The 26,333-nt window shown below is 43.5% G+C and overlaps 1 protein-coding gene across 1 annotated transcript in view; it reads right to left on the bottom strand.

Moving 5' to 3' along the window:
• Positions 1-26,333, bottom strand: part of LOC143984145 (class I histocompatibility antigen, F10 alpha chain-like) — a 112,850-nt gene that overhangs the window by 70,323 nt on the left and 16,194 nt on the right. Inside the window, exon 2 of the mRNA XM_077484457.1 lies at positions 1,254-1,514. Coding sequence (XP_077340583.1) covers positions 1,254-1,514 — 261 coding nt within the window. The remainder of the gene's footprint in view (positions 1-1,253; positions 1,515-26,333) is intronic.

Below are 26,333 nucleotides of genomic sequence, written 5' to 3'. Positions count from 1 at the left end.
AACAAACTTACCTTCATATAGTCCTTCTGCAGGACCCGAATAATGGCAGAACAGGTCTCTGGAATAATGATCCCCAGAGCCTGGGGGGAGATGCCTGTCGAGAACTTGAGGTCCTGAAGGCTTCTCCCTGTCGCCAAGTAGCGCAACGTGGCGACGAGCCTCTGCTCCGGAGTGATGGCTTGCCGCATGCAGGTATCCTGCCTGCTGATATAAGGGGTCAGCAAAGCCAGCAGACGGTGAAAAACGGGTCCGTCATCCTGAGATAATTCCTGAAATCATCAGGATTATTCTCACGGATCTCACGGAGTAAAGGCATATGCGAGAAATGGTCACGCTGGCGCAACCAATTCTTTGTCCATGAACTCCTCCTCGGCCTGTTCACAGACTGGGCTCGGGTCAAAGTATTAACCCCAACACCAAGCCCCAATATAGCACGAACTCGTTCCCGGGTACGTCCACTCTCCATGGCTTTGAAACGGTCGGCTGGACAGACAAGCTCAACTGAACGCACTGAAGAACAGCCAGACCTATGAAGAATGACCTGAAACCCAGAAACGAGCGGACCAGAAGCGCCTAATAACAGGTACAACTGATCCACGCGTACCGAAAGACAGATACAAACTTAAGCTGAAGTCTGAAAAGCGCGAATCGTCTCTAACCAAACTTCTACTAACGCAAAGTCAGCAGAAGGAGCCCAAAGGGTGCTTTGCTTTGTCTTGGACTTCCTATTTCTAGTCCCGTCGTACGTGACATACGTCATCGCGCACGGTTTCAGCGGACTGTTCGTTCATCGTGTGTGGTCAAGTCCGCTCATGCAAATTTTGAGCGGACTGTTGGTCGTACTGTTTGACGAACAAGGTTGGGCGAACAGTCCGCCCGTGTGTACGCGGCCTTAAAGGTTTTTGGACAAAAATTTGCAATTTTTGAACCCATTATAACCCTGAAAATTGCTGTGAATTAATGATAAACCTGAACCTCATCTCCACCAATAACCGCAATCTTCACACGGCACATGTGATGACATCACAACACTCCATGTGGGATCATTGCTGTGTATAATACATTGAGGGACATTAGTGAGTGCCGTACAGACATCATACTGACTATAATGGAATGGTGACCTTCCAGCACTCAACTCATTTCACCTTCTATATATACTGTGCAGAGGGACTTTGTTTTGCACATAAAAATATTAAATAGAACTTTGGTTTATATTTATCATCAAATCCATCAGAGTGTAAAAATTCTCTCACCTCCAGTCTGGTTGAATCGACTCATCGCTGTCTGTACATCGCGCTTGTAAACAGCCTCATTGCTCCGACCTACTTGTGTCTGTCCATCCCAGTAATCAGATCCCAGTTTCTTCATCCACTCAGTCCTGGGAAGACGCTGACGGGTGTCACTGTTATAATTTGTTATCTCCTTATCATCAACATATCCGACCACAGAGAACACAGGGAGTCCGGATCCCGGAGAGGAGACTCCAGTGTTATAATACCGCAGAGAGTGACTGTCTGATAGAGAGAAAGATACACAGATGGTTATATATCACACAGCATATAATATATCCTGAGAAATAAGGGTGACCCCACACCATACACCCCCCTCCCCCCACCATACACTATACATACACCCCCCTCCCCCCACCACACACTATACATACACCCCCCCACCATACACCTCCCCCCCACACACAGGCAGATCTGTCACTGACTACAAACATTATACAATCTCTATATACAGCGATGAGATCTTCCATTCATTGGAGTTGGCAACCAAAATCTCAGAATTTAATTTTAAAGGGGTTGTAAAGGTTTAAATTTTTTCACCTTACACTATATATACACCTCACCCCCCCACCATACACCCCCCTCCCCCCACCATACACTATACATACACCCCCCTCCCCCCACCATACACCCCCCCCACCATACACTATACATACACCCCCCATCCCCCCACCATACACCCCCCTCACCATACACTATACATACACCTCCCCCCCACCATACACTATACATACACCTCCCAACCCCCCACCATATACTATACATACACCCCCCTCCCCCCACCATACACCCCCCATCCCCCCATACACTATACATACACCTCCCTCCCCCCCACCATACACTATGCATACACCCCCCCCCACCATACACTATACATACACCCCCCACCATACACTATACATACACCCCCCACCATACACTATACATACACCCCCCACCATACACTATACATCATACACCCCCCCCCACCATACACTATACATACACCCCCCCACCATACACTATACATACACCCCCCCACCATACACTATACATACACCCCCCCACCATACACTATACATACATCCCCCCACCATACACTATACATACATCCCCCGTCCCCCCACCATACACTATACATACATCAATGTCCCCCCACCATACACTATACATACACCCCCCGTCCCCCCACCATACACTATACATACATCAATGTCCCCCCACCATACACTATACATACATCCCCCCACCATACACTATACATACACCCCCCGTCCCCCCACCATACACTATACATACATCAATGTCCCCCCACCATACACTATACATACACCCCCACTATACATACACCCCCGTCCCCCCACCATACACTATACATACACCCCCCTGTCCCCCCACCATACACTATACATACACTCCCCCCACCATACACTATACATACACCCCCCCACCATACACTATACATACACCCCCCCACCATACACTATACATACATCCCCCCACCATATACTATACATACACCCCCCGTCCCCCCACCATACACTATACATACATCAATGTCCCCCCACCATACACTATACATACACCCCCACTATACATACACCCCCGTCCCCCCACCATACACTATACATACACCCCCCTGTCCCCCCACCATACACTATACATACACCCCCCGTCCCCCCACTATACACTATACATACACCCCCGTCCCCCCACCATACACTATACATAGACCCCCCCACCATACACTATACATACATACCCCCCACCATACACTATACATACACCCCCCCACCATAAATACACCCCCCCACCATACACTATGCATACACCCCCCTCCCCCCACCATACACTATACATACACCTCCCACCATACACACGACCCCCCCTCCCCCCACTACACACTATACATACACCCCCCGTCCCCCCACCATACACTATACATACACCCCCCGTCCCCCCACCATACACTATACATACACCCCCCCACCATACACTATACAAACACCCCCCTCCCCCACCACACACTATACATACACCCCCCACCATACACTATACATACCCCCCACCATACAGTATACATACACCCCCCTCCCCCCACCACACACTATACATACACCCCCCCACCATACACTATACATACCCCCCACCATACACTATACATACACCCCCCACCATACACTATACATACACCCCCCACCATACACTATACATACACCCCCCACCATACACTATACATACACCCTTGTCCCCCCACCATACACTATACATACACCCCCCTCCACCCACCATACACTATACATACACCCCCCTCCACCCACTATACACTATACATACACCCCTCCCCCCACCACACACTATACATACACCCCCCCACCATACACTATACATACCCCCTGCCATACACACACCCCCCACCATACACTATGCATACACCCCCCTCCACCCACCATACAGTATACATACTACATACACCCCCACCATGCACTATACATACACCCCCCTCCCCCCCCACAACACACACTATACATACACCCCCCCACCATACACCATACACTATACATACCCCCCACCATACACTATGCATACACCCCCCCACCATACACTATACATACACCCCCCTCCCCCCACACACACCCCACCATATACTATACATACACCCCCCCTCCCCCCACCACACACTATACATACACCCCCCTCCCCCACCATATACTATACATACACCATCCATATATGCAGTTCTCACCAGGTGACACTGTCCACTGCCCTAATGACACCATCATCTGCTCTACTGGCTGACAGTGTCCACTTTTAAGGTAGGCTATTTTCACTGACATTTCTTTTATTAATCGAATCATATTTTATGGGTACACTAATGCTTTTGTTTTATTTAGCCATGGCCTTTTAAGTCCCCCCCACCCATTGTTAATGCAATTTGGCCACAGCCACTGTTCACCGTAGCATACCTCATTACTACTCTTTTTGGGTAACCCAAGGTATTTTACAATCCTATATCGTGTACTACGGAAAAATTGCCGGGCGCCACGAAAATGTTCGGGTTTGGCTTGAAGAAAAGGTGGCAACCCTACCCCGATGTCCTCTTCACAGCTCAGCCTGGCCATTGATTGGCTAGAGTGGATGGATTGAAAGCAGCGCAGCCATTGGCTCGCACTGCTGTCAATCACATCCAATGACAAGGTGCGCCGGGGCCAAGTGATACAGTGAGCAGCTATAGGCGCCGGCCGTATTAAGGGAGCGCGCCCGCAAGAACTAACCACCATGTGAGAGAGTTTGCATGAAGGTGGTTAGTTCTTGTGGGGAGGAGCTGGGACAGCCGCAGAGGGACCCCAGAAGAGCAGGTTCGGGGCCACTCTGTGCAATACGAGCTGCACAGTGGAGGTAAGTATAACATGTTTGTTATTTAAAAAATAAATAAAATTGTCTTTACAACCCCTTTAAAGTGGAAGTAAAGGCAACAATTTTTTATTTTTTTTTAAAAAGCACACCCTGTAAGGCAAAGGCATAATGAGCTAGTATGCATAGCATACTAGCTCATTATGAATAACTTACCTGGGAACGATGCCCCAGAAGCGGTCCTCCGTCTTCCTCTTCGCCGCTGCCATGGATCCCGGAGCGACTTCCGGGTCTCGGGGCTCCAGGGCTGTGATTCACCGCAGCCGCAATGACGTCACTCCCACGCATGTGCATGGGAGCCGACACTCGTGGCATATCGCCGTGATCTGCGGCCTGCCCAGTGCACCGCTGTCTACGGCGCATGCTCCATAGACAGCGGTGGCTGTCTTCGGGTAAATATCTCCTAAACCGTATAGGTTTAGGAGATATTTCTTGGACCTACAGGTAAGTCTTAATCTAGGCTTACCTGTAGGTCAAAGTTGGTTGTAAGGGTTTATAACCACTTTAAGGCCTAATGGACACCTAGAGCTGCACGATTTATTGTTAAAAGATCGCAATCTCGATTCGACCCCTCCCCCCACACAATCTTAATTCAGCACTTCTATGATTCAGCCAATTATATTTTCAAGGACAGGAGAGAAGCATATGATAAATTTGGTGCAGTGATTTACATAAATGAAAAAAAGCCCTTGTGTTAGATAAATAAATAAAGTCCTATGTGTAACCAACTGCTGTGAACTGACGATCCTTTCTTAATGCAAAAGCCCCCTGTGACAGTGCGATGTGTCAAAACAAAGAAAGGGAATAATATCCAGCATTCAATTATAAACACTTGTGCCCAAAGTGTTGCACAGAGCTCCTTATCTGTGATATCCCTCCACCATTCTATACACTCACCAGATAGTAAGACATTACAAGCCTTGAGCCATCGCCATAGAATCTGGTGAGGACATATCCTGAACTGCAGTGAGTTAAGAGGACTTTGCGAGGAACCGGCAATAGATGGCTGCCACTCCTACCACGAGGTCGTGGTGGCAATGATGTCAGTGTGTAGGTCCCTTCTGATGCATTTCATGAGCATGCACGATCAGGGATCAGCCTAATAGACCATCTATTGTCGTTTCCTCATGAAGTCCTCCTAACCCCCTACAGTTCAGGATATGATGTCACCAGGTTCTATGGCGATGGCTCAAGGCTTGTAATGTCTTACTATCTGGTGAGTGTATAGAATGGTGGAGGGATATCACAGATAAGGAGCTCTGTGCAACACTTTGGGCACAAGTGTTTATAATTGAATGCTGGATATTATTCCCTTTCTTTGTTTTGACACATTGCACTGTCACAGGGGGCTTTTGCATTAAGAAAGGATCGTCAGTTCATGACAGTCGGTCACACATAGGACTTTATTCATCCAACACAAGGACTTTTTCTTTTTTCATTCATGTAAAGCGCGGCACCAAATGTGTTTATCATCTGGTCTATAGGAGTTGTATATTCACCTTTGTGTGTGCTCCCAGATATATTATTATCTTTTCAGCCATCTTGTTTAGTTGAAGCAAAGAGTATTATGTCTTATTTTATTGTCATCTTGATAGATAATATAATGTTCAGGGGTTGTAAATCTTTAAAATAAAAAAGTTCTTCAGAATCGTGAGAGAATTGTGATCTTTATTGTAAGCAAAATAATTGTGATTCTCATTTTATCCAGAACCGTGCAGCTCTATGGACAATCAATGTAATTATTTACACACATCTAAATATACAGTATATGTTTACAGTTTATGTTAAGCAAATAAGGGTTAGAACCCCTCTCAGGGTTTTCTTACTATTCAGGGCTCAGTTAGAGGGATTATCTAATCTTCCAGTCCCCCTGACAATGTGGTGAGGGGAACCTGCCAGACATTCTAATCCTCACCCCCTCTATCCAAAGCTGGAAACAAGGGTTTGGGTTGAATATTCTTTAACTATTTGAGGACCAGCCGCCGCAGTTATACTCGTAGCTGTACGTCGGGCGATTTATTTTTTATTTTTATTTTTTTTATCAAAAATATGTAGAAGAATACATATCGGCCTAAACTGAGGAAGACCTTTTTTTTCATTTATTTTTTGGACATTATAGCAAAAAGTAAAAAATATTTTTTTTTTTTTCAAAATTGTTGTTTTTTTGTTTACAGCGCAAAAAATAAAAACTGCAGAGGTGATGAAATACCACCAAAATACTCTGTTTGTGGGGGGAAAAAGAAAAATATCAATTTTGTTTGGGTACAACATCGCACGACCGTGAAATTGTCAGTCAAATCAAACCAGTGCCGTATCGCAAAAAATGTCTCCCCTTACCAAAAGGTAACTAAAGGCAAAACATTTTAGTTTTGGATAGGTTGGGGGGGGATTAGAACTCCTGTCAGGTTTTTATTGCTGTCTGTGTCCCAATTACGGAGATTCACCCTCTCAAATTGCCCTGTTTATTGTTTTCACCAAAAGTTAAAGAAAATCCCAAATTTTAGGTTGTCACCAGAACAGGAATAGAGGGGAAATCTTCCAATGGGGACACAAGTTCTGGTGACAAACAAGGATTCCCTCACTTTGCAGGGATTTCCTCTAACTTTCTGTTTTGGCTATAGGGAAGGAAGTGAAGGGACATCTCTCCAATAGGACACAGGTGACAATGAGAAAAATAAAACTGAGAAGGGTTATATAGTGGATCATAATCCATTCCAGGATCCATATCAATGCGAGTTTCCCCATATAAGTCAATGGCAACAAAGATAATTTGTCCCGCATTGACTTCTATTGCATGCAATACCGCATGTGTCCAGAGGTGGGGGGCGTCAGAGCGCCTCGGAAATACTCATGGACAGCTCAGCTGACCTCGGAAACCCTCGGGAGGGCCCCGAAACACTCGGAAACTGAGTATTTCCGAGTGATTCCCAGTATTTCCGAACGGCTCTGAACCGTTCCGAGTGTCACCTGCGCCCCGCACCTCTGGCCAAATGCGGTACTGCACACCCCATTGGCTTTAATCCTGCTCGTTTTGCAAGACAAACACTCGCAAACCGAGTCAGGATTTTTTTTAAAAAGTTGCTAGTCTTTCAAAGCGCTCATTAACCGCGTTACTCGTAAACCAAGGTTCCACTGTAACTCCCTTAACAGCTTCCTCTGAAATGAATAAATTCACCTTTGGTTCTACTTTTACAGGCTAGTTATATTTTTAACTAAAACCTACACACCTTATTTTAGACCCAGAAAAATCATTACTCCGTCTCTGTATGTGAAACTTTCCTTTTAAAGTGAAGGTGAGCGTTATACGCCTATAAATACATTATATCCAAATCTCACGCCGAGCTCATCCTTAGACTCTTCACCACACGGCCACAAAAGCACAAGAATTCTCCTTGGACAGTGTATTAGTTCATTTGCATTTAATTTTAATGGTTCAAAGAATGTCGGGCAAAATGGTCGTCCCTCATACATGTTCACTTCATCATATCTGGCCCTCTTTGAAAAAAGTTTGGACACCCCTGGTCTATATGGACTAAGGACTTTTTTTTACTTAGGTGTATATTTATGTTTTAATTAGCGGCTGCTTTTATGTACATAGATTTACGTCCTATACATCATACATTATACATCATACACCATACATCATACATCATACACCATACATCATACACCATACATCATACATCATACACCATACATCATACATTATACATGCTTTCTGAATATATATTTTTTTGGGAACTTCATTTTGTCCTGAGTGCTGAGCGGTGCAATTAGGCCTTTTAGACACTGAGATTATTATTATATTGTGTGCGTTTGCACTAAAATAATTTCTATTATATTTTTTTCCTGATAATATGCACTTAATAAACAGTTGCAAAATATTAATGCAATGTAAAAAAATTGCAGCAAATATCTTTTTGTTGTACAGGTCTCTGCTTTCACAAAATATAGAATGTTCTGAAGGTTTTAAGTAATTTTATAACCAAAATTGCAGACTTTTACATGTGTGCAAGAAAAAAGAAAAAAATGTTCTAGAGCCAAAGCAGCTAAGAAATGCCGCCTACCTGAAGAATACAGAACATCGATATGATCCCCCATTCAAGATTGTTATAATGAAAAAGGAAAATCTAATATTAGAGAATGAAGGACACGTCCTATCATCAGAGACAATAACAATACATGGAGGGATGTAGGGCCCTAGTACTCTGTTTAACCACTTCAGTCCCAGAAGGTTTCACCCCCTTCATGACCAGGCCATTTCTTGCGATTTGGCACTGCGTTGCATTAACTGACAATTGCGCGGTCGTGTGACATTGTACACAAATAAAATGTATGTACTTTTTCCCACAAATAGAGCTTTATTTTGGTGCTATTTGATCACCGACAATTCTCAAAAAAACAAAACAAAAAAAAATATTTTTTACTTTCTTCTATAGAACATAGCTAAAAAAAATGTAAAAAAATCTAATTTCTTCATCAGTTTAGGCCCGTACATATTTTTGGTAAAAATATCCCAATAAGCGTATATTGTTTGGTTTGCGCAAAAGGTATAGTGTCTACAAACTATGGGATATCTTTATGGAATTATTATTTCTAATAGTAATGGTGGTGATCAGCAATTTTTGGTGGGGATTGCGACATTGCGGCAGACAAATCGTACACTAAGTGACACTAATACAGTGATCAGTGCTAAAAAAAATGCACTCTCACTGTACTGATGTCATTTTCCTCTCTGACAGAACAGCGGTCTGCCTTGTTTACATACGCAGACTGCTGTTCTGCCTCTCATGTCCTGGTGAACATCGCGTCCGCTGGACCCACTGATTGATTTCCGCTGGGTCCAAATACAATGGGAGCGGGTCGCCTTTGGCGAGCCCCAGACCTGGAAGAAGACACAACGTACAGGTACATTGCTTCACACAGCTGGGCCGCCATGCTGCAGTAAATGTGAGGTGGACGGTCCAGAAGCAGTTAATTATCTCTTTGTTTTTTTTTTTTACATTGTAAGTCTTTCTTAATATGACTGACTCTACTTAAAGCTGCTCACAGCAGGGGTCCGGTGTGTCCTGATTCACCGTTTCAGGTCAGAATTCAGCCCCAATTTTGGGCTGAATTCGGACCTGAAATGGACCAAAAGACGCACAGCGGTTTTGTGCAAATTGCACCGGACACCGGAAATCTCCTGCTATGTGAACCCAGGCTTATGTGGGAATGCTAGACGTACCTAGGGTACCTTTGGCAGTTTCGCATATAAGAGACTCCAGTTTTTTGTATAAGGGCTCCACCAATATGGGGAAGACTTTTATTGAAAGCTTTGGCAGGGTGTCTTTAGCCAATCGTGGCTCAAGGCGACTAAGTTCACGCCCCACACTATAGAACGCTGCTTACATAGCGCCCGTGTATATAGATTGAGCTAGATTAGGCAGCAGGTTAGTTAGTGGCGTGCAGGCAGCGTATTTAAAAAAATATATATATTATATATATTACACACATACACAAAGTCTAATATATATTATATTCTGCATTTAGTGTAGACTAGATATTCAGTGTAGACTCTATATTCAGTCAGTACAGGCAGTGTAGTATAAATAATAAGTATGTGGCGCTAACTAGAGTGTGTAGATAAATTAACACAATTAATCAACCTAAAATGTGTATCTAGTGATGTCTAATGATAATTCTTCAATGTGACATCAAGAAGTAATATACAGACAAACATGCATCCACTATTCTTAAGGTGCATAAAAATAAAAAAATTGAATAAATCGCAAATATTTGAAAAAAGTTGCATAAGTAGAAAAAAAATTGCATAAATTGCAACAAAGTGAAAAAAAAACACACTAAATGTATAGTATAGGTAATAGATAATGTATTAGATAAGCCTTCCAATAACAGATCCTAGGTAAAATATATATATATATATATAAATATAAGAATAAAAATAAACTAATCTCCTATATAAAAATTACCACAGGACAGCGCCATCTGGTGGTAGTTGGTCAAATAGACCCAAAAAAAAAAAATCGCAAGTGACATCTAGTGGTACAAATCTATTATAACATTCCTAAAATACAATTCATAAAATATAATCCTTGGTCTATGCTTCACATCTACTGCCATCTTGTGGATTGTTAGCAATAAGCATTAATAATGTAGAATATTAACCTCAATATGTAAAAACACAGTAAATTAAGAACATAAATAGGGGGTTTTTAAAACATATGTAATTTTCTGTTTTTAAAACATGGATATATAGAACATCTTAACCCTCAAATTATCCACATAAAGGACACATAACCGCATAGAGAAGAGGAAAATTAAAAAAATTATAAAGATATGTGAATAGCAGACTAATAGAAATAAAACAGTTAAGATGGAATTAAAGTTCAACGTTATGCCCCAGAGGAATCAAAGTACATATTTCATGTATCCATTTAGACTCTGATTGGCTTATTTTGATCACCTTATTATCTCCCCTCCAGTGAGGTTTGTATTTTCCAATGCCACATATCCAGGGCTGGACAAATCCCGGGCGCCAGGTCGCATTTGCGACTATAATTAGCGACCTGGCACGGCAAAGCTAGGGTTATCCTGTCTCTGTGCGCACATCCCCCCCCCGGTCGGTCCAATCGCGTTGAGCCACGCCGGCCAGTAATTATTTTTTTATTCTAACATCCTAGAGAATAAAATGGCGGTTACAACGTATTTGCGCAGCGGACTTACAAGCGCCCTTTTTTTGGAAAGAATACTTTAATTACAAAACAAGACCACAGTAAAGTTAGCCCAATTTTATTTTATATTGTGAAAGATAACGTTACGCCGAGTAAATTGATACCCAACACGTCACACTTCAAAATTGCGTCCGTTCGCGCAATGGCGACAAACATTTACCCTTTAAAATCTCCATAGGTGACGTTTAGAAAATTCTACATGTTGCATGTTTTGAGTTACAGAGGAGGTCTAGGGCTAGAATTATTGCTCTCACTCTACCAATCACAGCGATACCTCCTACCGCTTTCATATGCAGGTGAACTCAAGTATGCGTTCGCTTCTGCACGCGAGCTCGGCGTGATGGGGCGCGTTTAAAAAAAAAAATTCTTATTTATTTTAATTTTTATTTTTTATTTTTTCACTGTTCTTTAAAAAAAATAAAAATAAATGGTGTCACTTTTATTCCTATTACAAAGAACGTAAAAATCCCTTGTAATAAAAAAAAAGCATGACAGGTTCTCTTAAATATGAGATCTGGGGTCAGAGAGACTTTACACTAAAAAGCAATTTAAAAAAAATGTGTAATTTGAAAAAAATAAATAAAATGTCCCTTTAAGAGCTATGGGCAATGACTTGGAGACAGGTGGGGGGCCATCTTCCCCTCACTCGTCTCCATGTCAGGCCAGGGACAGGTCCGGATCACCACTACTGACGGCCACTATAAGCAGTGGAGGGCACCGGAGCGCGGAGGGACGGGGGGCCCTTTTCCAGCCACCGATAAAAGTGATCTTGCGGCGAATCTGCCGCAGGGACCACTTTTATCTGAAAGAGAACTGCCGGCTCTTGAAGAGGATACCGGGGTTATGGTAGATAGCTATGGCTGTCTTGTGTCCCTGCAAGGCAGGTAATAAAAGCAGTCACGTCTGATCTAGTCATCTTTCTGTGTAAATTTAAAATTGATTCATTTTTATATTGAAAATAAAGCTTTGTCGGTCGTAAAAAAAAAAAAAAACAGCTCCTAACTTTTTTAGCTGGCTCTTAGATTCTAAGCAAATTTGTCAAGCCCTGCACATATCACTAGGGAAGAGGGATCTTTATTGTGAAATTCGGCGTAATGTCTTGATAGACTGTTTTACAAAGAACTTTTTTATGCTTTGGACATGTTCCCTCAATCTTCTCCACAGTTCTCTTTTCGTTCTGCCAATATATTGAATCCAGCACAGGCATTCTAATAAATACACCACCCCCTCAGTCCGACATGAAATAAAGTCCTCTATTAAATACTCTTTTTCCTCACATTGGAGATAAAACTGGATTTATTTTTCTTGCTTTCTCTAGTGTGGCGACAAGTGTAACAATTTTTGCAGGGGTAAAATCCTTTTTTTGATCCCACTTTTTATGTCTCCTGGATCATAAGCCTTCTTTATTTTCAAGTACTCAAGGTCCTTCAAAATGATTTTTTTTGAACACTTCAATATTTCCATCCTTCCCCAGAGGGGGGTTGAAAAGAGATTTATTACAGAGACCTCTAAATAATATACCATTATTATCAAGAACATGTTTTCCCTGCCATCTCCATCTCTATGTAAGTTTCTAGTGAATTTAATGTCCACGTACGTGTTGAGTTGAAGTTCTTTTTAGGGGCAAACTTTAATCCGTTATCCAACACTTTGATTTCCTCTGTGAATTCTATTCCACTAATATTTGTGATCCCCTCCCCTACTATTCGTTTTCGTTTGTTTTTTGACCCCTGCTCGGCATCCTTCTTGTTTTTCGTTTCTTCCTGCTCTTTTCTCTACAGATCTTCTTGGAGTCCTTCTCTGACGTTCCTTTCTCTCTCTCGATCCCTCTGATTCTACAATCATCTCCTCCCCTCCTTTTTCATATTTCTTTGTGTTTTGGGATCTGGGGTCCGTTTGGTGTCTCTACGGGGATCCTGTTCCAAATGGTACCGTTTTGGAGATTCCCGGGGTCTTCCCTCTAAAAAATGATATGGAGTTGTTTCCCATCTATAACATTCTTGTGGATACCATGGAGATCTCCCTCAATTAATTAGAATAAGATCAAACTGTACAATGAAAGAAACCTTTTATCAAACAGGTGGAAGTGATTGGAGAGAGATTCGTGCAAAATCCCGGAAGTTATAGAAGAAAGAATAAAAGATGTGGCGGCACTGGATAGAGAAAAGTTGATACAGGACACAGCAAAAAATACAGCAAATAATAACACTGTATCACTTGTCATGGATTTCAACATCCAACATAAACAAGTTGAAAGAATTGTTAGAAAATATTGGAATATTATTAAAGCAGACCCCCACCTCACTACTATTCTCCCAGAGAAGTCTTTATGGGCGTATAACATGAACATTCATTTTAAGAGGGAAGTTTCAGAAAAAAAAACCATACATTTTAAATAAGAACTTTGAAGCAAAATAAGGGTCAGTGCCCATCTGCAGCCTCACCATTGCCATCAATGCAGCCTGATCAATGCCCATCTGCAGCCTCACAAGTGCCATCAGTGCAGCCTCATCAGTCCATATGAATGCAGCCTCACCATTGTCCTTAATACAGCAGCCTCACTATTACCATCAGTGCAGCCTGATCGATGCCCATCTGCAGCCTAGAGGGGAGAGGGAGGGGGCAAGATGAGCGCTGACAGATTACATACAGTGAGAATCTCCTATGATAGACAGAACAGTGGTCCAATGGCAGCCCAGGAGATGGGACTTCCTATTACTGAGGCCGCCAAGTAAATAGGAGATTCTCACTGTATGTAATCTGATGGCGCTCACCCCGCCCCCCTCCCTGTCCCCTCCGAGGCAGCTAAAATTGAAGTATTGGCGTATAACACACATTACGCGCTATTTGCACCCGATTTTCATGGTGGAAAAAGTGAGTGTTATACACCAATAAATACAGTATATACTTTTCATATATGATTAAGTCCTTTGAATATTTGGACGGCTTAAATCATAGACTCTTGTTAAATGGATTTTAAGCACTGCTAATGCTGGATTGTATTTTAGCACATTTGTTTAATATTTATTGTGATTATAGCAGCTTCCAGATTATATTATAATACTGGATGTTTTTTCCCACCGCTCCTTCAGTGTCACTTACAACTCTACTTCCTCCTCTCCTCTTCCTTTCTCCGTTGGGGTCCCTCAAGGTTCTGTTTTTGGACCTCTTCTTTCCTCTATCTACACCTCCTCCCTGGGTCAGTTGATTGCCTCCCACAGCTTTAAATATCATCTCTATGCTGATGACACCCAAATCTCCATCCCCCAGCTCTCTCCATCTGTCTTCTCACACATTACCAACTTACTAGCAGACATATCAGCCTGGATGTGACATCACTTCCTCAAACTCAGCCTATCCAAAACCGAGCTCATGATATTTCCTCCCTCAGGTGCCGCTTCCCCTGATTTCTCTGTCAATATCAACGGCTCAACTATCAGCTTGTCCCCCCACACCAAGGTCCGAGGTATAATCCTGGACTCTGGACTAACCTTTTGGCCCCACATCCTATCGCTATCTAAAATTTGCCACCTCAACCTCCGCAACATCTTCAAGATACGACCCTTCCTAACCAATGTCACCACACAGCTTCTAATCCACTCCCTGGTTATTTCTCGCCTCGACTACTGCAACTCCCTCCTCATTGGCTTACCTCTAAATAGGCTATCCCCACTTCAGTCCATCGTGAACACTGCTGCCAGGCTCATCCACCACACAAACCGCTCAGCGTCTGCTCACCTTCAGGACTTCTCCAGAGCCTCTCCCATCCTCTGGAATGCTCTACCCCAATCCGTCTGATTTTCTTCTGCTTTATCCACTTTGACGATCCCTGAAAACTCATCTATTCAGAGAAGTCTGTCTGGCCCCAACTAACAACTGTACATTTATCTTCTCAATCAGCACATCACGCACAGTTATTACCTCTTGTATCTCTTGACCTTCCCTCTTAGATTGTAAGCTCTACGGAGCAGGGCCCTCTGATTCCTACTATATTAATGTGTATTGTCTACCCTCAAGTTGTAAAGAGCTATGTAAACTGTTGGCGCTATATAAATTCTGTATAATAATAATAATAATAAGCGCTTGGGGGTGGCTTGGTGAGTTTACTTTTGTATTCTTACCATTCCACAGATATTTTTTAAAACAAAAAGTAATAACCTGTAGTGGGGGATGCGGAATGGACATAACGCCTACCCATAACACCCAGGAGATGAGGGGGAGGAGAAAAATGGGACACAACAACAATCAACACACAATATTATACAAAGCAAGAGATGCAAAACCAACACAAGTGTCCATAAATTGCATCTTGTAAGATGTAGAACAGGGGTCTCCAAACTTTGTAAACAAAAGGCTGTTTTTTATCTTTCGGGGGGCCAGAATACAGTCATCAGAAGTACAAAATGTCCTGGTGTCCCCTATTTAGTATATGAGGAATAGTGCCCCATTGCTGGTGTCAGTGGGAGGAAGTGTCCTTTTATTGGTTTCAGTGGGAGGAAAAATGCCCCACCATTGGTGTCAGAGGGAGGAATACTGCCCCATCTTTTGTATTCAGGAGGAATAGTGCCCCATTATTGGTATCACTGGGAGGAATAGTGCCCCATCACCGGTGTCAGTGGAATAGTGTCCCATCACTGGTGTCAGTGGGAGGAATAGTGTCCCATCATTGGTGTCAGTGGGAGGAATAGTGTCCTATCACTGGTGTCAGTGGGAGCAAAAGTGCCCCATCACTGGTGTCAGTGGGAGGAATAGTGCCCCATCACTGGTGTCAGTGGGAGGAATAGTGCCCCATCACTGGTGTCAGTGGGAGGAATAGTGCCCCATCACTGGTGTCAGTGGGAGGAATAGTGCCCCATCTTTAGTATTGTTGAGGAATAGTGCCCCATCATTGGTGTCGCTGGGAGGAATAGTGCCACATTGTTAGTGTCAGTGGCAGGAACTATGCCCCACTGTCAATGACAGTGGGAGGAATAATGCCCCAAGGGCTGGATAAAAGCAAGCAAAGGGCTGCAGTTTGGAGCCCACTAATGTAGAAGATGTCATTTAGGAATCCTTTCTTTGTTTAGAATATATTGCCTTCATATTTTTGATTTTCTATGTTTACAGTTGGAGATTTGTTATTGTGTTTTGATTTTTATAGTAATGTGATACACAATTTAAAAATGACCCTAATAACGTCTTAAAGTGGTTGTAAACCCTCCATTTTCACTTTATCTCATTCTGATCTCACAAAATTAAGTACACCCCTCACATTTTTGTAAATATTTTATTATCTTTTCATGTGACAACACAGAAGAAATTACACTTTGCTACAATGTAAAGTAGTGAGTGTACAGCTTGTATAACAGTGTAAATTTGCTGTCCCCTCAAAATAACTCAACACACAGCCATTAATGTCTAAACCACTGATAACACAAGTCAGTACACTCCTAAGTGAAAATGTCCAAATTGGGCCCAATTAGCCATTTTCCCTCCCCAGTGCCATGTGACTCGTTAGTGTTACAAGGTCTCAGGTGTGAATGGGGAGCTGGTGTGTTAAATTTGGTGTTATCGTTCTCACTCTCTTACAGGTCATTGGAAGTTCAACATGGCCCCTCATGGCAAAGAAATCTGTGAGGATCTGAAAAACAGAATTGTTGCTCTACATAAAGATGGCCTAGGCTATAAAGATTGCCAAGACCCCGGGAACTGAGCTGCAGCACGGTGGCCAAGACCATACAGCGGTTTAACAGGACAGGTTCTTCTCAGAACAGGCCTCTCCATGGTCGACCAAAGGAGTTGAGTGCACGTGCTCAGCGTCATATTCAGAGGTTGTCTTTGGGACTTAGACGTATGAGTGCTGCCAACATTGCTACTGAGGTTTAAGGAGTGGGGGTTCAATCTGTCATTGCTCAGACCATACACCACACACTGCATCAAATTGGTCTGCATGGCTGTTGTCTCAGAAGGAAGCCTATTCTAAAGATTATGCACAAGAAAGCCCGCAAACAGATTGTTGATTACTGGAACCATGTCCTGTGGTCTGATGAGACCAAGATAAACGTATTTGGTTCAGATGGTGTCAAGAATGTGTGAGGGCAACCAGCTGAGGAGTACAAAGACAAGTGTGTCTTGCATACAGTCAAGCATGGTGGTGGGAGTGTCATGGTCTGGGGCTGCATGAGTGCTGCCGGCACTGGGGAGCTACAGTTCATTGAGGGAACCATGAATGCCAACATGTACTGTGACATACTGAAGCAGAGCATGATTCCCCCCCCTTCGGAGACTGGGCCACAGGGCAGTATTCCAACATGATAATGACCCCAAACACACCTCCAAGACAATCACTGCCTTGCTAAAGAAGCTCAGGGTAAAGGTAATGAACTTGCCAAGCATGTCTCCAGAACTAAACCCTATTGAGTATCTGTGGGGCATCCTCAAACGGAAGTTGGAGGAGAGCAAGGTCTCTAACATCCACCAGCTCCACGATATCATCATGGTGGAGTGGAAGTAACCCGTGAAGCTCTGGTGAACTCCACGCCCAAGAGGGTTAAGGCAGGGCTCGAAAAAACCCGGGCGCCAGGTCGCATTGGCGACTAGAAATAGCGACCTCGCGCCTGGGGCAGCACAGCTGGGGGTATCCTGTCTCTGTGGACCCCCCCAGCGTGATCGCGTCGGGCCGTTCCGCCGGCGGCCGAAAATTTAGGCCGCGGCTTTGAGGCATTCTGCGGTCCTATGATTCCTTATGGAATCTGGCGCCATCTTGTGGTCGCCGTTGGTATGACAAACCAGCAATGCTAATAAAGCTTCCTCTGCCTGTTTTATATTACCTGCATCTTGTTCCCTTTATTTAGAACCCCCTAAACATTATATATATATTTTATTCTAACACCCTAGAGAATAAAATGGTGGTTGTTGCAATACTGTCTGTCACACCGTATTTGTGCAGCGGACTTACAAGCGCACTTTTGTTGGGAAAAATAATTTAGTTAATAAAAAAATAAGACAACAGTAAAGTTAGCCCAATTATTTTTTATATTGTGAAAGATAATGTTACGCCGAGTAAATTGATACCCAACATGTCATGCTTCAAAATTGCACCCGCTCATGGAATGGCGACAAACTTTTACCCTTTAAAATCTCCATAGGCGACGTTTAAAAAAATTCTACAGGTTGCACGTTTTGAGTTACAGAGGAGGTCTGGGGCTAGAATTATTGCTCTCGCTCTACCGATCACGACAGGTCCTCTTAAATATGAGATCTGGGGTCAGAGAGACCTCGGATCTCATATTTACACTAAAATGCAATTGAAAAAAAAATTGTCATTTGAAAAAAATAAATAAAATGTCCCTCTAAGAGCTATGGGCAATGACTTGGAGACGGGGGGGGGCGGCGACGGCGCTGCTATCTTCCCCTCACTCATCTCCATGTCAGGCCAGGGACAGGTCCGGATCGCCGTCACGGACCTGGCTCCTAACTTTTTAAGCTGGCTCCTAGATTCCAAGCAAATTTGTCAACCCCTGGGTTAAGGCAGTACTGGAAAATAATGGTTCTCTCCCCTGTGACTGTATAAAACATCACACACGGAGAGTGAACCAGAGCAGCACAGAGAGTGATTTGTTCTGTCGGATAGTGCCCGCTATGAAGATGTGCCCCAGATGTACTGTGCATGTGCCGTACAGAACAGCACAACAGCTGATTTTATGATCATGGCGCAGGAGCACAATAGCCGACAGAAGAAAATTTTCTGTCAGATTGTGTCAGATTGCTGAGGCTTGTTAATGACGGTGAGCGGCGGATTTGTACATGTTGGGGGCGGATTGTAAAATTGTGGGCAGTGCAGCAAAGATGGGGGTGGAATTTTAAATGATGCCTCATGTCGGTGAGGGGCGGATTTGTAAATGTCGGGTGCGGATTTTTACGCCCCGCAAGCATCCAGGAAAAATAGCAGAATAAAATTTGTTTTGCAGCACTGGCCATCTTTGCAAAATCCACTCCCATCTTTGCAGCACTGCCCATCATTTAAAAATCCCCCAACATGTACAAATCCACCACTCACCGACATGAACACACCACGCCAGCGCCAGGCAAAATCCGACAGAAACATTTCTCCTGTTGGCTATTGTGCGCAGGCGCCGTCTCAACAATAAAATCAGCTGTTGTGCTGTTCCGTACGGTGCATGCGCAGTACATCCCAGGCACTTTTTGATAGCAGGCACTATCCAATAGAACAATGGCTTAGCACAGTTCCCACAGTAATGGCATCTAGCAATAAATTTGTGTTTGAACTCTGCAAACTGTTGTACTTGGTTCCCCAGGAACACAAGCGCACAGGTTGTGCCACAAAGGTTTTGCTGAAGGAGACGTAGCCTGATGTGTGATTGTGTCACCGGCGTTTAAAATGCCAGTTTATCTGCGTTTAACCATGTTTGCGTCTAGAAGCATTATGTTAAAATAAAATATTAAGACCCTCCCCAAGCTTGAAAAACAGTATTATTTAACTATTTCAGATATTTTGTGGACCATCCACTTGCCACAAGTTGCTTGTTCAAATCTAACCACATATGGGTCAAATTCCAATTCTACTTCGGATAACAGCAATGCTAGTGGTGTATTGGATTGGATCAAGGGCTCATTAGGGTATAGAAATGGTCTATGAATCATTGCATTTACAATTTTTTTAAAAATATTTTTATGGTTTTTCCTCATTGCCCAAGATTTTTATTGTAAAAAAAAATAGGGCACCTTTAAAAATGAAAACGCAGCTAAATGTGAAACATGGAAATCTTTGGCTTCTGAACTCATTTTTTTGCCTTCTAAGAAAGGCTGTTAAACGCAACTGCCTAAAAACGACTAAACGAAGCTGTGTACATGATCACATAGGATAACACTGAATGAGTTCAGGGGCAGTTGAAAAAAATGTCCAACGTCCGTTTAAGCCCATCTCCTCAGCCAAAGCTTTTTATCCTGTTTTGAACAAAGCCCAGAGAGGTTAGAGTGTCTGTCAGGTTTTTATTGCCATCTATCTGCTGTGGGGATTCACCCTCAAATCCTGTCAGGACAGAAAGTGATGGGAACACAAACATGTTTTGTAGAGGGAGGCCGAGAGAGAACATCTGATAATGTGGTTTCTGCTGTTCATGTCTTCTTGTCCTCCTATTTCTCATACAGTCATCACAGTGACAGGAAGTGAGGAAAAATCATCCAATGGGGTTACAGAAAAAAAAAAGACAGAAAATGTAACTTTCCTACCCTGTAGAAAGCTTAAAAAAAAGAATCAGCTGGGTTTAGACTTTAAGGCACTTTCCATTACAATACCATGGTATACAATGAGCTGAGCGACACTACATGACATATGCGGGATACACCATTATAAAGAAAGAACAATAATCTTTGGAACATCAAACGAACCCATCTGTAACATCTCGTATCTCCCAGAAGGAGAAACGTATTAATTGCGATCGACTCTGTTCTTAGCTGTGGTGGTGGGTATCTTACTACAGAAGGTTCTCTTGGACTACAGGATGGTTCCGTGTATCTCGTCCCCTTTTTCCAGTTACGTGTAGAAGTAAAGCAGCATAGGTCCATGGGGCACCCGATAGGTCCCCACATACCTAGACCATTGGCGAAAGAGAGAAGAGATAGATAGAAAGAAAAGGAGGGGGGAGACAAGAGGTAAGGGGGGGGGAGCCAGAGGGAAAGGGAAGGGGCCCAGGGAGGCAGTCAACGCACCCATCTCCGGGCTCGAGCATAGGCTGGTACCACCGACCGCCTCCCATACTCCTGTCCGATCATCCATTGTTCTCTAATGGGACTGTACTAGTCTGGTGTATCACTCTCCAGGAGGGCCTGACCTTCGTCTGAGAAGATGAACGTGTTCCACATGGACCATGTCTTGGTAAACTGTTCATTTTGATGGCGAGTTCTGAGGATTAGGTCCGCCACTTTTTAAAATTTCCTCCACCTTTCTAAGCAACAGGCTAATAGGTGGAGATTGTGTGGACTTCCAGTATATGGGAATGCAGGCCTTGGTCGCATCTAGCAAGTGAGGGATCAGTGACTTTCTGTAGATTTTACGTGAGCTGTTAGAGGCATGCAGTAGGAAAAGGGCTGGATCCTCCAGCATGGGACGATCAGTGAACCTTTGCACCGTTTGCTGGATAGCCTTCCATAACCGCTCCAGGATGGGGCAGGTCCAGAAGATTTGGAGGATCGATCCTCGTTCCCCCTGCCATCTCCAGCAACGGTCTGGGGAGGAAGGGAAGATCTTTTGTAATTTTGCAGGGGTATTGTACCCTTTGGTAACTATTTTGCAGTTGGTCTCTTGAGTTTTTGTGCAGATGGAGGATCTATATGTGAAGTGTAGGATATTTTGTTTTTGATGCGTGCGCTATATGTTTTTCAAAGTTAAATCTCCTGAAACCACAGTTGGGTTTTGGGGCTAATTTTACTAAATTATGGTTTCAGTACCAGTCCAGCTGGGTGTATTGAATGCCACGTTTCTTTCAGAACCAGCCCAGTGGGAGTGTTCTGGGAGGTGGTATTTAAGGTACCGATGCCAGGGATTCAGTGTTCCGTGCCAGAAGATATTTTCTGTCTGGTTCTGGTCCTCCAGACCAGCCCCCATGGCCCTCCTGGCCTGGGGTGCGGAACCATACATTTCCAAGTCTCGGGGCTGGCTAGCCCGAGGTGACGCAACTGCAGGGACAGGCCTGAATGGATATCGGGGCCTATTGATTCAAAGGTGGCCCAGTGCCATCTCATCTAAGGAGAGGCCCAGCAACTGGAGAAGCATCCAGGGGAGGATTTTTTTTTTTTTTTATCTCTTTATTAGATTTTCTTTATCATTTAAAACGTGCAATACAATACAGAATTAACGTACCGAATATATAAAACAGGAAAATTCCATACATATTTCATATAGCCCTTTTCCATCCCTCCATTTCCACATCCATCTCATTCACTCCCTCACTCGCTCCAACCCACTACTCCTACTATTTCTCACTAAAAAAAAAAAACGTTATCCTATTTATAACCCACATCAGCATTCATTTTCTCACACCACAACTTCCATATCCTGTCAAATTTTTTGATACCACCCTGTCTTATATATGCAACCCTTTCTCTGAGGATAACCCTATTCATATTCTGTAGCCATTCTCCACTTGTAGGGGGTGTTGACGACTGCCATTTCTGGGCTATAAGTTTCCTGGCCTGGAAAAGGCACCTTACTTTGGCTAGTTCCTTATTTTTGGGGTCCCCGCCCCCCTTTATCCATCCCAGTACACACCCCATAGGTTCCACTTCTACTGCCATCTCAAAAACTTGATTAATTATACTCACTACCTCACGCCAGTACCTGTGTAACTTGGGGCATCTCCAGAACATGTGGATCGTGTCTCCTTCTAACCTTCCGCACCTAGGGCACGCCGCATCCCGCCTTCTACCGAACTGAAAAAGCCTTTTGGGAGTATAGTATGCTCTGTACAGCAAATAAAGGTGGGAAAACTTTTGAGGAGGCGAGATAGAAACCCACTGTGCTAGCTCAAGGATCCTCCCCCATTGAACTTCCGAAATATTCCCCACATCTACCTCCCATTTATTTCTAATCCTTTGCTCTTGTATTCTTACTTGAGTCTTTTTACACAGATTTTGGTAGGTTTTAGATATTAGCCCTTTCCCCGATTTTACACGTAATATATCCTTCATTACTGGAATCTCGCACCATTCTATTGCCTCCAGCCCAAACTGTTTTTCCAAAGCGTGTCTAACTTGCAGATATCTAAAGAAAGACATCTTCAGGATTGCAAACTGGTCTCTCAACTCATGAAACTGCTTCAGAATACCATTATGATAAACCTGATGGATAAACTTTATACCACATCTTTCCCATTCCCTTATTTGTCCTATCTTTTGTATCTCATTCAACTTATTATTATTCCAAAGGGGGGAGTACTCCGTAAAGCCGCTATATCCCAGTATATTTTTAGTTATTTCCCACACCTTTGTCATCAACCCCAGAGTAGGGATATCTTGCTCAGAGATCCCTGACTCCAGTGTCTCTGCCAATGTTCTACCAAGCCATTGTTCAACAAGGGATTTCTTTTTTTGACCTTCCTCCTCTAAACCCTCTCCCGCCAGATGTTGCAGCTGGGCCGCCAAGAAATAATTGAACGGGTGTGGGAGTGCCACCCCCCCCTCCATTGCTTGGCAGTTGTAATGTTTTTAAGCTAATGCGTGCGTGACCCCCCCTTCCAAATCAATTCTCTGAACATAGCGTCCACCTTATAGAACCATTTTTTGTATATCCATATTGGGGAGTTATGAAGGACATATAAAAGTTGTGGTAGAACTATCATTTTAATTAGATTACATCTGCCTGCTGTTGACAAGGGCAGTTTCCTCCAGATATTAATTTTGTGTTTGAGTTTAGATAACAGTGGGGCCAGGTTGTTTGCTATATACTGTTTAGGGTCTTTGGTGATACAAATACCTAAGTATTTCATCTGCGTCACCATCTGGATGTGCGCTGCTTCACAGGGTAGGGGGCTGTCTATGGGATCAACAGGCAGTATACAGGATTTCTCCCAATTTATCTTCAACCCCGCCATATGCCCAAAATCTTCAATTCTAATCATTACTTCCCTTATGGAATGCTGCACATCTCCAAGAAGTAGGAGCAGATTGTCTGCAAATAATACTACCTTCTCCTCCTCACTTCCTCTCCTAAACCCCTTTATCCCCGTATTTGATCTAATGGACACTGCCAAGGGTTCGATTGCGATGGCAAACAAAAGGGGAGACAAGGGGCACCCCTGTCTTGTTCCTCTCTTCAATCGGATCCCGGCCGAGCTATCGTTATTGATTCTTATCCTCGCTTCCGGAGTACTATATAGCATTTTCACCCATTTTATAAATACCGGGCCCACATGGAATTCCCTCAAGACCCTCCACAAATAGCTCCACTCTACAGTATCAAATGCCTTGGCGGCATCCAGGGATAGGACAGCTCTCTGGCCGTCCCCATCCACTGGTATTTGAAGGTTTAAAAAAACCCGTCTTATATTTATGCTCGTAGATCTACCAGGAATAAAACCTGATTGATCAGGATGAATGAGCTTCTCTATTACTCTGTTTAACCTAGCCGCCAGAACCTTTGCTAGAATCTTTACGTCTAGATTCAGTAGAGGGATGGGTCTATATGACGAGGGGTCGAGGGGATCCTTATTCTCTTTCGGTATCACTATTATTGTTGATTCCATCATTGAAGATGGGAGCTTTCCCGTGTTCAATGACCAGTTCAAAACTTTTAACAATTCAGGCATTAGCATCTCGCCAAAATGTCGGTAAACCTCCACCGGGAGGCCGTCAGGCCCCAGGGCTTTTTGTCCTGCCATTTCCTGCACTATACACCGGATCTCTTCTATTGTTATAGGGCCATCCAGAGTATCTCTATCTTCCATAGAAAGATGAGGCAATGTCAAATCCTTAAAAAATATATCTAATTCTTCTTCCTTCTCGACCTGATTTGAGTCGTACAGATTCTCATAATAAGCTCTAAATCTCTCTAGTATATCTAGCCCGTTCGTGGAAATACCTCCTCCTTCCGTACTAATCCTTGTTACCATTGAGGGTGCTGAGTTTGTTTTCAAAAGGTGAGCTAACATTCGGCCAACCCTTTCACCTTCCCCGAATGCTTGTTGTTTCTGGAATATATATTTATTTTCCGCTTTCTCTAACATTAACTGACGACATTCCTGTTGCGCTTTCAACCATTGTCCCTGATTATCGGAGGTTGGGGCGTTTATATACTGTATTTCTAATTCTTCCACTCTCCTTAGGGCCACTTCCTCCCTTTCCCCCGCTTGTTTCTTTATTTTAGAGATTTGTTGTATCAAAAGACCCCGAAGATAGGCTTTTAATGTATCCCAGACAATCCCCGGCAAAGCCATGCCAGTGTTCAGGTCAACATATTCTCTTAATGCATCAAGTAGTTTTTTGGGTTCTCCTATAAGCTCTAGCCATGGGGGACTAAATCTCCACCCTCGTTGCTGGTTTCCCTTCCCTATCACCAAAGCAGCCATTATTGCCGAATGGTCAGATAAGTTCCTTGGCATATAATTTATTTTTCTTACTAAACCTACTGCCTCGTCATTCCCCAACATCATGTCTATCCTTGACAAGGTTGAGTGAGTCGCGGACAGACATGAGAAAACCCGGGATTTTGGATTCTGGATTCTCCAAATATCTTTCAATCCCATTTCTCCCATAAACTGCAAAAAACGGTCATCTGTCATACCTCCTTGTCGTAGCCTCCCTTTAGGGAACCTATCTATTGTTTTATCAATAACCATGTTAAAGTCTCCCACGATTATCAGTGGGGTTCCCGGCCTGTCCAACACAAACCCAACCAGTGCGTAAAGGACCTCCATGGAAGAGGGTGGCGGTATATAAATATTAGCCAGAATCAAGGTTTTCCCCTCTATCATACCATGTAAAAAGACATACCTCCCTTGATCATCAGTCTTAACCTGAAGGCAACTAAAGGGTATCCCTGTTTTAATCAAGATGCTAACTCCCCTGGAAAATGAGGTGTTTACAGAATGATATTGAGTAGGGTATTCCCCCCACCTTAATTGTGAACTAGTATTGTATTGTATTGTAACTGGGAAATGAGTGCTAGCAGGGTTGAAGGTTTTGCTCAGTGCACAGTGTGCCACATGTATGCAAAAACTGGTGCAAGAGCTCCAGGATGCATACCGCTGTGACAGATGTGAGCAGGTTGCCCTTCTAGAAGCTCGCATTAGAGATCTGGAGGAGCAAGTTGCAACACTGGGTGGAAAGGACAACCTTGAAAGGGGTCCTCTGCTCGCTGAGCAGGTGGTCAGTAGGGTTGATGTGGAGGGTGGAGGGGCAAGTCAGGATTATCACGTAGGAA

Source organism: Lithobates pipiens, unplaced genomic scaffold (assembly GCF_037356315.1).
Source record: "Lithobates pipiens isolate NorthernLeopardFrog02 unplaced genomic scaffold, aLitPip1_a1.2 Scaffold_1, whole genome shotgun sequence".
In the NCBI taxonomy this organism is placed as follows: Eukaryota; Metazoa; Chordata; class Amphibia; order Anura; family Ranidae; genus Lithobates; species Lithobates pipiens.
Note: the sequence above shows the minus strand (reverse complement) of the source record. Positions and strands in the feature narration are given on the sequence as shown.